General features: G+C 37.2%; 1 protein-coding gene across 1 annotated transcript in view; it reads right to left on the reverse strand.

Moving 5' to 3' along the window:
• Window positions 1-16,734, reverse strand: part of LOC117381323 (partitioning defective 3 homolog B-like) — a 235,094-nt gene that overhangs the window by 139,985 nt on the left and 78,375 nt on the right. Inside the window, exons 11-13 of the mRNA XM_033978278.2 lie at window positions 12,303-12,488; window positions 7,215-7,376; window positions 5,012-5,098 (exon numbers count right to left, since the gene is read on the reverse strand). Of these exons, the coding sequence (XP_033834169.2) occupies window positions 5,012-5,098; window positions 7,215-7,376; window positions 12,303-12,488 (435 nt within the window). The remainder of the gene's footprint in view (window positions 1-5,011; window positions 5,099-7,214; window positions 7,377-12,302; window positions 12,489-16,734) is intronic.

Genomic DNA, 16,734 nt, shown 5'->3' on the forward strand with positions numbered 1-16,734 from the left:
AATTCCATGTATTAAAATGCACCTCCAAATACACAACATAAGATCAAGTTTTCAAAATTTTACAATTAATATTTTGTAAGAATTTGACAGTGATGATGCTTTAGTGAATTCTTGTCTAGCACTTTTACTGCCTGATTATACAGAGATTTTAGTGGTCTTAATGTTGTCTTATTTGGTTGAGACCAATTGGAAATGAAAAACGATCATAGCACCTACACAAACTTTAGTTGCATCATACTTCAGTATATTTCGAATTTTGATATGTTAGATCCAATGTTTGGGTTCAAAGTGCATAACTCCCTTAAATATTTAAATTCCTCCACCACTACAATGTACTTGTTTTTGACAAAGATGCATGGGAAGGATTTAGGAGATTTTTTTTTTTTTGTAAAGTACACTGCTGCTGATTGCCTTGCAGACTCATAAATAACGGTGTCACCCGCATACATTTGGACTTCCACATCACCACACACCGCAGGAAGATCATTAATATAGATGGTGAACAACAATGGCCCATGTCACAAGCCTGAGATGTTGAGGACTTGTGGACTCATACGCACTGGACACAGCCACTAAGATATGATTATATCCACTGCAGTGCATCATGAGACAGATTGTAATTGCTTAGCTTTCTGAGTAGAATGAGTAAAACCAGGACTAAGTCCAGGACTGAGACCAGGACTGAGACCAGGACTGAGACCAGGACTGAGACCAGGACTGAGACCAGGACTGAGACCAGGACTGAGACCTGGACTGAGACCTGGACTGAGACCTGGACTGAGACAAGGACTGAGACCAGGACTGAGACCTGGACTGAGACCAGGACTGAGACCTGGACTGAGACCAGGACTGAGACCAGGACTGAGACCAGCACTAAAGAAGGACTGGACTAGGACTAAAGTGAGAGCACACTGAAACTGGAATTAGACTGCATTTTGGACAGATTTTGGTAGAGGTATTTTATTTTAAACCACACCATTACTTCCTGTGTTTTTGTATTTGCATACTATTTAAATTGTACAGTTAATATCATGGAATTGTTGGCTCCTTTAAGGAAAGAAAATATTAATATGAATATTCTGTTGAGATTGGGCAAAATGTTATTTTTATCTGAAGTCATGTAATATAAAATAGTAAACAATTATGTATGGTTTGGTGGTATGGTTTCAGTAAAAAAAGAGAAACTTCTTATATTTGTACAACTCACTTTAGGCCAAAACAATAAAAATAAACTACTTCTCTGTCTAAATAAAGCGTTTTTTGTTCCACTCGGGGATCAGTCGAACAAGGACAGTTAAAAATAGCATCGGGAGGAGTAGCTAAAATAAGCAAGGGCTAAAAGATGTCATGTAGTTTGATGTTTAACACTTTTGTACATCACAAATAGAACATTTACATGGACAACTGTTTCTGTCAAGAGGGATTTGAGCTCTGAGCACTTTCTCAATACATTTGAATGCAGGTTTTGAGTAACTGACCCCGGACTAAACCAAGTCTAAACCAGGACTAAATTAGGACTAAACTAGGGCTAAACCAGGCTTAAACCAGGTCTAAACCAGAGTAGGAAACAGGTTTGAATCAGATCTAAACCAGGACAAGAAACAGGTTTAAACCAAGATTAAACCAAAACTAAACCAGGTCTAATCCAGATCTAAGCCAGGTCTGAACCAGGACTGAACCAGTACTGAACCAGGTCTTATTATTTGATGTGTTGGAAGCACGTATCCCACCACTATTTCCAACAAATCAGTTATATTACAAATGTAATAAGTTACAGCTGTTCAATGTATTGTAATGTATCAATCATGGTAAAATATTTTGCATATTTAAGACTTTCAACTTTAGAATTATAGATTTCTCTTCTACTTGAAAAGTTTTTCAAAATTTTGGTATTTTACCTGCGAATACTTTTCAAAAATTTTATTTAAAAAAAAAAAAAAAAAGAATCGGCAAAGGCAAAACTAGAAACAACAGGCCCAGACAGAGGAGACAAGGATTGAAAATTCTTTAATAAAACCAGGAAAGAGCCCAGAAAAAAAAAAAAAAAAACATTTAAAAACATGCAGGAAATATTTGAATTCACTGAGTATAGGACATGCAAAGCAAGCAGGTATAAGGCAAAGGCAGGTGCAGCTGAGTTTAAATAACAAGAACTTATGAATAAAACAGATACAGAAAGGTTAACAGTAGTAGAAAATACTAGAAAGAGAGGTTCCTGAATCAAAATGGCCGCAAGTGACATTTTGGGTATTAGTTTAGTTTAGTTGTTTTAGAGGGGCGGTTTTACACTTATGGTGTATTAACTGTAACACATCTTTAAATCACCATATTAGATTTTATTGATTTGAAAATGCTATATTCGCTAACTGTAAGGAGGGTTCTGCAAACTGTTTAAAATTAACTAGTTCTGTTTTTCATGTTTTTAAGACAGAAAAAAATCAGGTATAGCGCATTTAACTGTGAAACTTGAAACTTGAATTTGACCTTTTAGGAGAAATTTACTGGGGAAAAGGTTCCCCCCTATAAAGTTACTAATGTCACTTACTGCCACCATTATGATTGTCAGTCATCAAATAGCAATTCAAGAAAAGAAAGCCATTGTAAAGTATAGGAAAATGTTGCACCATTATAACTAAGGAAATCCCTGGACAGTTGTTTTGGCAATGGGACAAGTACCGTATTTTCCGGATAATACATCGCTCCGAAGTATAAGTCGCACCAGTGAAAAAAACATATATAAGTCGCCCTGGACTACAAGTCGCATTTTTTGGGGAAATTTATTTTATAAAGTCCGAGACCAAGAACAGACATTTTATCTTTAAAGGCAAGTTATAATAATAACAATAACATAGAGAACCGCACGTTAGCATGCTGTACTGCAATTAACCCTAATACATTTATATGTATTCAGCCACATGAAGCATTAATCAGATAACTAAAGCAAAAAACCAAGCTAATAAGTTTACACTCGATCTCACTCCAAATCATTGAATCCATTGAATTCTTCAACTTTGGTGTCGCTTTTGAACTCAGTCTGCTCCAAAAGTAGATGAAGTGACACTTCTGCATGGCTGTCATACTGGTACACAAGCCGAGAGTGTCCTCACGCGGTTGTCAGTGTGACAATAACAAAGATGTGAAATTATATATTTTAATAATTTCACATATAAGTCGCATCTGAGTATAAGTCGCACCCCTGGCCGAAATATGAAAAAAAAATGTGACCTGTAGTCCGGAAAATACGGTATTTAAAGAAAAAAAAATTTAACAATATGGCTGATGGTATTCCTTAATATTTCAAAAGAGCAAGACATTACCCAATATATCTGATTAGCTTTTATCAATGTTAAAGGTCCACTATGTAAGATTTTGGATCTCGTTTCTGTGGAGATGTTATTGCTTTGCTTGGAATGTTCTGCAGTATGGCATTAAACTAATCTTTCTTGCATTTATTCCATTGCAGGAGTGTTAATTGCTCAAAACTAACTTCAAAAACATGCGTTCTTACTGAGAGCGGACTACTCTCTCCACAGATCTGACCTGTAACTTGGCTGGTTGGTGTCACTTGATTGTCTCCATAAAGGATAGATAAGTTTAATGCCATATTGTGGAAAAACAACAATGTCTCCATGGAGACAAGCAGGTTGAGGTCCCTTTAACATTAAAACAGATGAATTTAGGTTTTGGTTAACGATTTGGTTATATTTAACATTTCTCGCCTCAAGAAGACTGAATTTTTTGGAACATTGGTCACCCATTTTCTGCTAGTAAGATTTAAAAGCAATTATTTTAAACTATTTTCATACTCAAAGGTGTACTGTACAGCTTTTCTGATAGATGTTTTGCACCAGCTCGTAGGAGTCATTTTTTGTGTGTAATGTTCCACAGTATGTTAATATGGCATAGTATGGTGGGCTACTGGTATTTTTGAGCAAGAAAAATATCTTTATTTGAAAAAATGTAAAGGAGAGCAGTTTAAAGGGCCCATATTATGATATTTTTGCTCTATGTTCTAATGTTGTTTCATCATCACAAACATACCTGGAGTTGTGTTTTGTTTCATTCACACATGTTTAACACACAAACTCTGCATATGTAGGCAGAAAGCACACATGTGATAATAAAGGAAGTGCTCCACTGTGTTTTGAAACTCCATATATCTTCACTATCATTTGGACGATTTTCCGCCCTGGAATTGCCATTCTCTACTGAACTAAAGGTAAAGGGAGCTGTTAGCTTGAAAACTACCACTACATGACATCATGAGATGGAACAGAGCAAGTTATAAAGCAATACAGTGTTACTCAAACATGTCTGAATGAAACAAAACACCACTCCAGGCCTGTTTTTGCAGAGGGAACAACATTATAGCATGGCTTAAAGCTCACAAGAAACAATTTTCTGTAATATAGGGCTGCCAATGCCAAAGTGTGGAACCTTCCTGAAAAAAACTGTAGACAAGCAGGTCTCCCCACTCACCCAGAAAAGTTACACAGTGCTGTTTTAGTCTTTCAATTCAATATAAATGTATCTATAGCCTTCCTGATTGTTTTAAATTGTGCCTTCTGGTTAAAGATGTATTCATTTCACAATTATAAGCATCAGCATACATGAATTCCTCCCTGAAATTCAAATTTCTAGATGGTGGTTCTCCATACATTTGCCCTGCCATAGCCCGGATATTTTCTGTATAACTTGTACTGTGTCTTGTATCAATTTTATGACAATTATTTACAAAGTCTGTATTTCCAAATTCTTGCATATTATCAAAACTTTGACTTGTTAAATAATCAATTTCTTCATCAAATTCGCCGTCCCTGAACCCAAAATGGTAACCACTTCTTCGAAATTCATTACTGTAAAGTAAAGATGTATTTTTAGGTCGTCGAGAAGACTTTTGTGGTAAAAGTTCAGATTCTTTTCTTCTTAAAAATGGGAGAAAGAGAGAGGAGGAGCGAGCAGGAGGAGATGGTTGGTCTTTTGGTTGTTGAGGAGTCTCGCTGGCTCGTACCTGATTGGTGGAGATAGGAAGAGGAGAAGACTGATTGGAGGAGGACACAGGCAGGCTGGGACTTGCAGCACGGTTGGTGTTTGCAATCTGGAAAAAATAGAATTATAGTCAACAGTTTATGACAAGAGACAATTACAATAACATTTTTTTTTTTTTTTTTGAATTGCATAATAATTGCATGATATTAAGACATTATAACAGAGAAAAAGTTTAAAATGGAGCTGGAGAACTGGTCAGAATTCAGTTCTGTTTAAAGAGCCCATATCTATGTTATAATACTGTTTTGTCATCAAAAACATACCTGAAGTTTTATTCTATTTTTTTATTCACACATCTTTAACACACAGACCTTGCATATTTAGGTTGTCTTCTTTTCTAAAACAGAAAACACTCTGTTTCATCTTGTGATGTCTTGTGGTAATACAGAAAACGCTGTATTTTTTAACGTTTTGTGATTTTTTGTTTTAAGTAGTTTTAGTATTAATGGGTGAATGGTTTCTTTGGCATACTAGGGCTGCAAAAGCATAAAAAAAATCAGACACTAATCAATACTAAAACTATTATTGAAACTAGATCCTCGTTTGAGCTAAAAAAAAAAAAAAAAAAAACATTCACAGGACACAGAAATTAACATTTCCTCTTTAGAATGATCTTGCGCTGTATCAGAACACAAGACCACATACACTAGTGTACGCCCATGGACCACTAGGGAATCTACCTGGATGACTGAGGGATTAGACAGATATAAGGCCACATGGGAAATAGAAAAGAAAATACTACCATTTAAAGTGGAAAATCAAATTTTATTGTTTAAAGAAAAAGTGAATCTGTACCGAGTCTATGCCTCAGTGTCAAAATCAATTTTGATGTGACAACAATAATATGGCATACACATTTTGAGTGTATGTATATTAACACATCTTGTAGAGAATATATATTGTCCGCTCCTAAATGTTACATATTGTGGTTTTGTCATAATAACCTTTTTATATTACATCCTGTGATAGCTTTCCATCTTTCTACATCTGCTTGATAAATACTCAAATATTCTCTGTGAAAGCAAAACATTTTGAATAAATTGTGTGAAAATGTGTCCTGGTTTTTGCCCATCATTTGAGTCCCTGCTCACTCTCGTTTTTCCAAATCTGTGCCAAGTTATGAATAATCTTTAAATGAAATCGACCATTACATAATGCATAAGAAAGGATGAATTTTTAATGCGACCAATTTGATCAAACCATGCTACAATTTTAAACAGGCTAACCCATATTTAGTAGCTACTGAGAATTAGACATTGCAAGACAAGACAGGAGAGACAGCAGGTTAAATGTCTTTCGTGTTAAATCAGGTGGAGACAAACGTCAAAATTTTGGAGATTTGTCAAAAAAATAAATAATTCCCAAAGACACAAAACTTAACTCTGACCTAAAATTGTTATTTGTATTGTATATATATAAAACACAATTAGCAAAGAGCCTTTTAACAATGTATAATGGCACCTTCTATATTAACAAAAAAATGAATAATGATAAAATACTATTATTTAATAATTAGAGAAACTGAAATTTTGGAGAAATTTGCCAAAAATAAATAGCATTTCTTATTATAAGAATTGTCAGAGAGTGACCTTGATACATGACCAGTCAAACGTTTGGACACACCTTCTCATTCAATGTTTTTTTTTTTTAAATTTTATTTTACTACTTTCTACATTTTCTATACACACAGAAGACATCAAATATGTGAAGTAAGATATATGGAAATGTGTAGTAAAGAAAAAAGGTAAATAACTCTATTTTTTAATATTTAAATCCTCAAAATAGCCACTCTTTGCTTTGTCAAAAAATATTTAGTATATTAAATTATTTTATTTTATTTGTTACATAATTCTAAACATTTTGCTTCATATATTTGATGTCTTCTGTGTGTGTAGAGAATGTAGAAATTAGTAAGCATGAAGGAAAAAAAATTAATAAGATGGTGTCTCCAAACTTTTGACAAGCAGTGTATCTGTCCAACCCGGACCACGATCAACTGAAGCGATATTTGGAAACCAATAACCGATCTAGCAAATTTTTCAGGATGGATGCGAATATCAGAGACAAGCATCTGACTGATCACTAATGTGTGGATCATAAGTTTGGGTATTTCATTCAAAAACTGTAAATTCGTAGAACGTAACCTATTGAATAAACATGCCTACCTGTTTGGCCGATCTGAGCACCACTACTTGAATAGTTCCTCTGGCGTTTCCCTCTGAGGACATAGACCTCCTCAGCGTTTCCATGGCTGCGTGATTCGAACGTCCAACCAGGGTCTCCCCGTTCACCTCGATCAGCTGATCATTCACACACAGTCTGCCGTCCTTCAAAAATAAGACCATAAAACAAATTTGGTTGGTTTATTTTGGGGACAGCAGTGGTCCAATGGTAAGTAGAGTTGTCACAATATAAAAATTCCAATATTCCAATATTTAAGGCCAGATTTTCTCCCATGTATTTGAGCAAAATGTGTTTTGCCCCAGTACAGATATATGGTATAAGCAGCTGTTGAGGTAAAAATAACTGTGTACTGTCTGTGTCTAATCAGAAAGCATTTTACTGACTGAGAATCAAGAAGGGCACTGTTTGCATACTGGTAGTTGTTAGCATTACCGTGACCACAAAACTCAGTTCTGGTCTCTGAGAGTTCTGAAAAGGGCTTATAAACTCATTGTGGTGATTAATTAAAATGCTCAGAAGGCATAAGCATAAGTGAGGAAAAAACTTTGGACCACTGCAAACTCTTTAAAATGAGCTAGCCATGTGGCCCTTAATGAGAAAAGTTTGTCTCCTCTATACTGATACCGCAATGATACAACAACACACTTTTTAGATGTTTAGAGGTCGTGGGATGTCATTCTTAACCCAAAATAAAAGCAGGTCCTTTAATATTGACATGTGGTTATACTACTTCTGTTATAGATCAAGTGATTCCCCAGGAAAGCTACAATTTTGCCCATGATTTTATTATTATTATTATTATTATTTTCTTTTCTTTTTGATGTTTCATGAGTAGTTTTATGATTATGATTAGCCAACGCCAACTTTCTTCCCCAGTGCTAAACACAAGTGTTAGCTTCTGATTGACACCAGAGTTGGCCAATAAGGTGGGGGTTGTGGGTTATTGGAGCCCCAGACAGCCAATCAGTGCTACAAACGACTGAAAGTTTATGCCCCATTCTCCCCCTTGTTGAACCAACCATTACACACATTTTGTGACCTTTTCCCCTTACAGCCAATGAGCAGCGGAACACGACGATGTATGGCATGCCATGGTTTTCCATAAAAAGACGGAGCTTGAAAAGTGTCCCAAAGGTGTGTCCCAATTAGTCAAATGCACTCTTGAAGTACTGTTCAATGTGCCTGGCCGAAAATGTGTACTTCTCAGTTTTGCTGTCATCTTGCCAAAATGGGACAGCCTTTGTTACACCGGAAGTGCCCTTTGACGAACACTTTGAACGATGCATTTAAGGACACTTTGGTCAATTGGGACACGGCCGAAGCTGAGTGGATGCATAATGGCGCATTTTACGCACTGTTGTTTTTCATTTTAATAATGATGAAACAGACAAAACAAAGGAAGTATGTGATCAAAGACACTGCAGACATTTGTAAAAGTTATAGTAGAGGCATCTCGGACCCGGAGCGGTTTGTGGCAAAGAGCGAAGACTCCACTGTGGACTCAGGAGTAGAGGACCTTATTTTTTGATGGATTGGATGCTGTTCTCGATCGGTAAGCGTGGTTTATTCTGCTATTGACATAATTGTAGGTAAAATATATCGTGTGTAATCATTAGTATTGCATCTGTGCATATAGTGCGCATTCGAACCATGCACTCTGGCACATTTGTGTTTAGCTGTTTGAATTAGACTTGTCTATCATTTGAAAGGTGTTTTATTCTACACTTGCATTATTGTAGGTAAAAATAAAAGATGTGCACACATTAGCATTTTATCTGTGCGCATGGGTGAGGTGAGCTTTGGCACGTTCCTGTGGAGAGCTACAGATCAGACTTTATTTATTGTTGATGTCTGGCAGAATATAGTTCAGACAGCGATAATTGTGCTGCCCAATGGGCACAGAAGCTAACAAGTGTCATTGCTATGACAGAGACCCCCCTTTGGGCAAACAGCAAAGCTAACATCTAAACATTATATTGAAACTGCAAACAGGAGGCAGTCTGGTGCCGTAAAGGCGATTATAATTGTGTGTGATGATCACGATTATTAAAAATAATGCCACAAATGATGATATGATATTTTCAGCAATAGAAAAACAAGAAATTGAATAAATGCTAGATACATAGTAGAACCAATGCCACATTGCAGAATATTCCAGGCCAAGCAAAGCAATAACATGTCCAAGCAGGTGGCAGACCCTCCACCAGAAAAGCTACACATTGGAACTTTAAATTAAAGACGCAAAATCCTTGCAAAGACACATTCAAAACTACAGTTGTAAAAGTTCACATCTCTAAGTGCACTAGGGGTATTAAGAAATCTGCTCTTCCCTTTATTCTCATTAGTGCTGACTTAATATAACTGTAAATTAAATTGAAAAAAGGTGAGGGAAGAGAGAGCAGAGACAAAGAATGAAAGAACAAAATTACAACGTGTGAGGAGGAGGGAGTGCGGAAAATCTAGCATTAGCAATCTTCTTATAACAGTGATAAACGCCGAACATGGCTAATGGAAGAGGTGCATGAACGCTAAATCAAGTTTCAAGTTTTAAATAGAAGGTTTGGAGAGGAGGAGAAGGAAGAGAGAAAGAGAGAGGGGGAGAGAGAAAGAGAAGGGGGGGAGTGGAGAGGAGGAGAGATGAGGAGGAGGAAGATGAGAAGGAGAAGAGAGGGAGAGAGAAAAAGAGAGAGGAGGAGAGGGGGATGAGGAGGAGAGAGAGGAAAGTGAGAAGAGGAGAGGAGAGAAGAAGGGAGAAGGAGGAAGAGAAATGGGGCAAAGAGGAGAGAGAAGGAGGAAGGAGGACAGAGTGAGACAGAGAAAGAGAGAGGGTGAGAGAAGGACAGAGAGAAAGAAAGAGGGGGGAGGAGGACAGAGAGAAAGAGAGAGAGAGGAAAGATAAAAGGGGGAGAGGAGGAAGAGAAAAAGGGGGAAATGAGGAGAGAAAAGGGGGAGAGGAAAGAAAGGAAGGGAGAAAGGGGGTGGGAGACAGGAAAGAGAGTTGAAAGAGAGAAGGGGAGGGAGGGAGATAGAGAGAGAGGGGGAGAGGAGGAAGAGAGAGAGAAGAAAGAAAGAAGAAGAGGGGGTGAGGAGGAGGAAAAGAAACAAAGAGAGAGGAAAGAGAAATGGGGAGGAGAGAGAGAAAGAGAAAAGGACAGGAGGAGAGGAGTGGAGGGGGGAGTGAGAGAGTGAAAGAGAGAGAGAGAAGGGGAAGAAGGGGACTTGAGAGAAGTGAAGGAGATGCGATACTCAATACTGATTCCGATACCACGAAGATAATAAAAACTCTTTCTTTAGACAATAGAATGTGATTTTCCACAATAAATGTACGTACTTTGTTTTCTATTCCCATGTGGCCATATATCTGTGTAATCCCTCAGTTTCCAGTAGATTCCACAGTAGTCCGTGGGTGTCTATGTGTCTTATACTTGTGACACAGCTCAAGATCATTCTAAAGCTATTCAGGAAAGGTCCATCTAATTTCTATACCAGTATTAGTATCGATTAGTATCTGATTTTGGATACTTTTGACTTCCCTAAAAACTAGTCAAACAATTCCTTTGCCTTATATCCTGAGATTTTCCTTGTCACACAGTAGCAGACATCTCACTCTTCTGTCACAGCAGTACTTCTAAACTCACCACAGGGAGTCGTATCGTCTCAAACTGATCTAAAACCAGTCGCTTTCTCCATACACACACTTGTCACATATGCCTTTGTATCTAAGAGCAGACAGTAGTCCATTTTTCAAGACAGGAAGTAGACACTAAAGTCAAGAGTGCACAAAAGTAGAGCTTAAAAGCAGGACTCGTTCATTTTAAATGGTTCGCAGTGGTCCAAAGTTATTCCTCAATCTCCTTATACATTCAGGGGATCCTAATTCATCACGATGAGTTTATAAGCTCTTTTCACAACTTTCAGAGGCCTGGGCGAAGTTTTGCCATTACCAGAAAGCAAATGACAATTAGCATGCTAAAAGTGCACTTTCTGGTTGTTGGTCAATACAATATTTTCTAAAAAAAATCCAGACAGTACACAGCTGTCTTATTTGCTTATACAATATCTGTGCGGCCGTAAGACATATTTGCTCAAATGCATGGAAATGACTCAGGTACAGGCCCAATCTTAAAGAATGTAATTAGCAAATCACAAAGGTTATCATTTTTTAAGTGCCATAATTTCCTCCACAACAACTAAACTAAATAAAAACGTCTAACTCTGTAGTTTAGATCTGCACAAACAAGCTCCGAAATGTTACTTTTTAGTTTGTCAGTTCAGATCATTCAGCACTACTCAAATGTTTTTTTCCAAGTTGAAGTGGAAGAGATAAGGTGGACATTTTGCTAACAGGAAGCATTTATTTGGGGACAAAGGGCGTGTAAAGGTCAAGGCAAGTCCAGCAGGATAAGGTAGGAAGGAAGCAAGGAAAGAACTTAGAAGATAAGAAGGTGAGAAGTGAAGGAGGCAAGAGAGCGTGCAAGAGAGAAAGTGTTTGCTGATAAAAAGCTTGGATAAACAAAATGGCCACTTGACAGCTCACTTAGTATACCAATGGTGGTTTCTGTCATTGTCTGATTTGGCATCTTTTTAATTTTACTCATTTTATTCTGTGTTTTGTCAGCTGTAGCCACACATATTGCTCAGCTTAAACATATGCAATTGTATTAGACCATAACCACCAAAGTTCTATTTTACTCTATGAAGTCAGTTTTCCAACGTTTATTAACAGTTTAAATACAAAGTGTGTGTTTATCAGTAATACAGTTTATATTCAAAGAGTAAATTTGATCAAACAAATCTAAAAAATAAGACTGGCCAAAGTACAGCTATAGTAACTTGTTTAATTGCGCCAAATTATCTGAGCATGCTCAGTTTGAAACACGGTCTTAAATTCAATAAAGTTCCAAATCGAGCGATGAAAGAACATATGGGTATTAGGCATTCCTTTTATTTCAATAATCTCTCAATACATAAGTGTGGAGATTTCTTTCAAAAACAGTAAATCGTCCATAGAGCTATATAAGCACCTGCCCTCCCATCTGAGATAATGATAGACCCCTCCTCCTCAGTACCTTGTATGCAGCCCCTCCATGTATTATAGACTTGATGAATATTCCCAGATCCTCTCCGGTCTCTCTGGACTTGTTTCCCTTCAGACTGACTCCGAGTCCGGCCGATCCCGACTCGTTCAGAGGCACCTCGAACATCAACTGCTTCCGGCCATCTTCCAAAACCACAGCGCTCGCCTCCTCTCCCTTCTGACAGAAAAACATAAAAATGCAAGATTATAACAAAATGAAATCCACTGTACCTCATTTTTACAAAAAAAAAGGTGAAAAACTAGTTAATTTTAAACAGTTTGCAGTGGTCGAAAGTTATTCCTCACTTACCATTCTGAGTATCCTAATTTTTCACCACATGACTTTAGAACCTGCTAGAACTTTCAAAGAACAGAGCAGAGTTTTGTCATGACCATAAAGCTAATAACAAACACCAACATGCTAACTATGCACTTCCTGATTCCCAATGAAACACTTTCTGCCTGAGGTAAATTTGTATCATAGTTTTACATCAGTTAAGTGGCAGTTTGTGGGGAAAAACAGTTTCAAAGAAAAAAGGAAATAAAGGAAGTAGAGTTGTAACACAGAATCCCTCTGTATTTTGGATGGAGTTTTCCATGTTGATGACATAGGCAGAGACAATTTATGCACAAGGAATGCGTTTGTCTGACAGTTTAAACCATTCAATTAAATAAAGGTGTTGTAATTTATTTGTATTTGTCTAACTGTATTTATGTATTAGTCTAATTATTACAATAGTACAATTTAGACAAGTTTTGGCCCTTGTTGCCATGGAATTACCTCTACGCTGCCTATGTCCAACCAGGTAAAATCAGGTAAGTAAAATCAGGAACGTCATCTAAATAAAAAAAAAAAATTAAAATGAGTTTGAGTAGTCTAGCCTTTCATGTGTAATTTAATAATCTTTATGTATCACCTGTTATATTGTATTGGTCATCTTGCAATTAAAATACATAGCCACAGCATTTACAATAAAAAACACACCCTGTATTTGAAACCACGTTTGATCATAGTGGTATCTGCAGTAATGTGCTTGCTTGTAATACACGCCTGTACAAAAAAATACAAAAAGCATGTGGTTAGAAAAATTTTATTTTTTTCCCATTTTGAGATGAAAGGAGAAGAGAGACTATAGCATCAATTTTGAAATTTAACATGATAATTTCAAAACAGGTCCCAGAGAAGCAAAGGGGTATTTTAATATAATATCTAGTTCATAGAGTCTATGCCACTACCCCCAACCACTATCTGGTACAATACATCTTCTCCTATCTCGCAAGCTGGCTGAAAAACATATCCTTTTCCATATAAAGTATTGCCTAGATACCTTTATATACAGAAGCGCCAGACTAGTATTCAACAAAAATACTGATGCAAATTGGACTAAACCCGGATCTAAGCCATAACTAATCCTAGGACAAAAAAAATATTTAAACCTGGACCAAACCAGGACTAAACCAGAATTCAACCAGGTATAAAGAGGAACTAAACCAGTTAGTTTAGAGCAAAAATTATAGAGCAAAAACAGATTTACACTAGGACCAAAGCAGGACAAAACCAGGACACAACCAAGTTTAAAGAAGATGTAAAATAGGACTAAAAAGATCTAAACCAGAACTAATCCTAGTCTGCAACACCTCGAACCACCATCTGGCACAATGCATCTTCCCTATCTTTCAATCTGACTGAAAAGCCTATCCTATTCCATAATGTCCTGTAAGAGATATACAGAAACACCAGACAAGCATTCAAACATCTGGAGTCTCACCTACAGCTAAAACACACCTCCAATGCAAGTATATATCTACATATATTTATGTATTAGAACAAGCTGGTTGCAAAAGATATTTTCAATCAAAATTATTATTATTATTAGAAAATTATCGTTTTTCTTTTCTCTCAACTGCTCCAAACCACATGCTTTTACTCACAGAGGATTAACTGTAGAAAATATGATAAAGCTTACTCTAAACTAGAACTAAACCAGAGCCAAACTGGGTCCAAAAATGCCTAAAGCACCCCTGCAGTTATATGGTGAAAATACAGTGATAGAAGGAGTGGGTGGATTACAGGTGGACTTGAAAATGAGTTGAGAGGGAGGTGACAAAATGGACTCAAAATGGCTGTTTTAAATCCAGGAAAAAGATGGTGCCATTTCAGTCAAGAAACACATTATACTTTGAGGATTTCAGATTCAGATTTCAGAGAACTAAAACTCCCTGTCTCCATGGGGTCTTATTATGTGTAAAAGCTGCTAACCCTGTAGTTTAAACTTTTACAAACATGTTCTGAAATACATGGGATTCATGGATTGGTTTATCAGCGCAAATTTCAGTCTTCTCTTAAATGTTACTGCTACAGAACATACACAACATTTCATACACAAATGAATTCAAAGTACTTGACAGAACAGAAAATATGCATTAAAATCTCAATAAAAGCATGGTTTTGTGCCCAGATTTGAACATTGGTCTGGTTCACATGCACACAAATCTGATTCATTCCTGATTTCTTTACCTTTATTTAAATTACATGTGAACGGTCAAATCCAATGTGAGAAATCAAAGGGACCACGATCAGAAACAAATTAGATGAATTTGCTTTTTACATTTCATTTAAATATAGCCGTTAGGCTATATTTACATATTTTTGAGTTATTTTCACAGAAGTGGGTTGTTTGCTTAACCTAAACGCTGGATCAACAGGTTGGGTCATAATTGGGTCATTTCCAATGTAATATAATGACAGACATTTTCCTGCCTTACAACCCACTGAAATGGGTCAAATACATAGTCTTCAACTGTCCATGGCAGCCATTGCCCATCTTATTTTCTGCTCTAGAGAAATGACTGTTAAAGGTATTTATACATGTTTTGTGCAATAAAAACACAAGTAAATGATTGTATCTAAAACTTTACACAATTGAATCATTTTGTATCAGTTAATGTTACTAAAGAAGCATTTGACACTCTGACTTCTGAAGCTCAGCCTCAACAGAACTGAAGTCTGTAACTGTAGCTCAGAAGCAGAAAAGAACTTCATCTTGAACTTAAACTTTTCTTACATAAATACACAACATTTGTGTTGGGCAAGTTGAGCAGTCACACTGTTCCACCTGTAAGCGCCTCCATCTCTCTGACCTACGGTGGAATCTGCTCGGACTGAAGTGTCCAGCTCAGCTTCACGATCTCAACACCCAGGCTTCAATCATTTCACAAAGTTGGACAAGAACAAACCACATGAACAGTTTTACCGCTGAATCAATAATGTGCTGCTGTTTATGCTGTGCCATGTTTTAAATACAATTATTTATTTTAAATGCTTTTTAAAAATAAATGTCTCTTAAATAGCATTGTGGTGGTCATTATAAACATTATAAGCAGAATTAACCCAGCAGAGTAATCAAATATAATCCAGAATTGGGTAGAAAAAATAAAATAAAAGTTGGATTAAAATATGAACCCAAACTGCTGGGTTTACTACTTAATTCATAATGAACAAATTGATTCAAATTTAACTAAGTCTTTCTTTATCCTTTAGTAATGCTACTTAAGCTGTACTTATTATAAAAACGTACCTGTACAAGTACTACTAACACTGACTAAAAGAAAAGATTTGACCCGTAATGATAATATTGAGTCTTTCAGTGCCTCCAGACTATTTTACAAAAACCGTGATTCAAATCAAAGTGGACCGGATAAGTACCTCTTCTGTCAATCATTTTTAGACAGAACTGAATATTTCCATTTCCACGACAAGAAGAAATATGTGATAAAAGTGTGATAGGCAGCCGCCCATCTCCTCTGTGCCTCCAAGAAATTTAAATTTAAAAAGAATATTCATAAGTCTATAGAGAGCCAGGAACTTGTAGTCTTTTAAACAGAGTTGCATTGCCTTACATCAGAAAAAAGCTGTGGTTTTTGTATAGTGACAAGAGGACACGGCAACAGAGTTCAACCTAGACCAGGACTGAACCAGGACTGAACCAGGACTGAACCAGGACTGAACCAGGACTGAACCAGGACTGAACCAGGACTGAACCAGGACTGAACCAGGACTGAACCAGGACTGAACCAGGACTGAACCATTACTAGGCCAGGACTAGGCCAGGACTAGGCCAGGACTGAACCAGGACTGAACCAGGACTGAATCAGGACTGAACCAGGACTAGGCCAGGACTAGGCCAGGACTAGGCCAGGACTAGGCCAGGACTAGGCCAGGACTAGGCCAGGACTAGGCCAGGACTAGGCCAGGACTAGGCCAGGACTAGGCCAGGACTAGGCCAGGACTAGGCCAGGACTAGGCCAGGACTAGGCCAGGACTAGGCCAGGACTAGGCCAGGACTAGGCCAGGACTAGGCCAGGACTAGGCCAGGACTAGGCCACTACATCAAGACTAAACTGGGGCTAACCCAGGATTTAAT

Source organism: Periophthalmus magnuspinnatus, chromosome 2, assembly GCF_009829125.3.
Source record: "Periophthalmus magnuspinnatus isolate fPerMag1 chromosome 2, fPerMag1.2.pri, whole genome shotgun sequence".
NCBI lineage: Eukaryota > Metazoa > Chordata > Actinopteri > Gobiiformes > Gobiidae > Periophthalmus > Periophthalmus magnuspinnatus.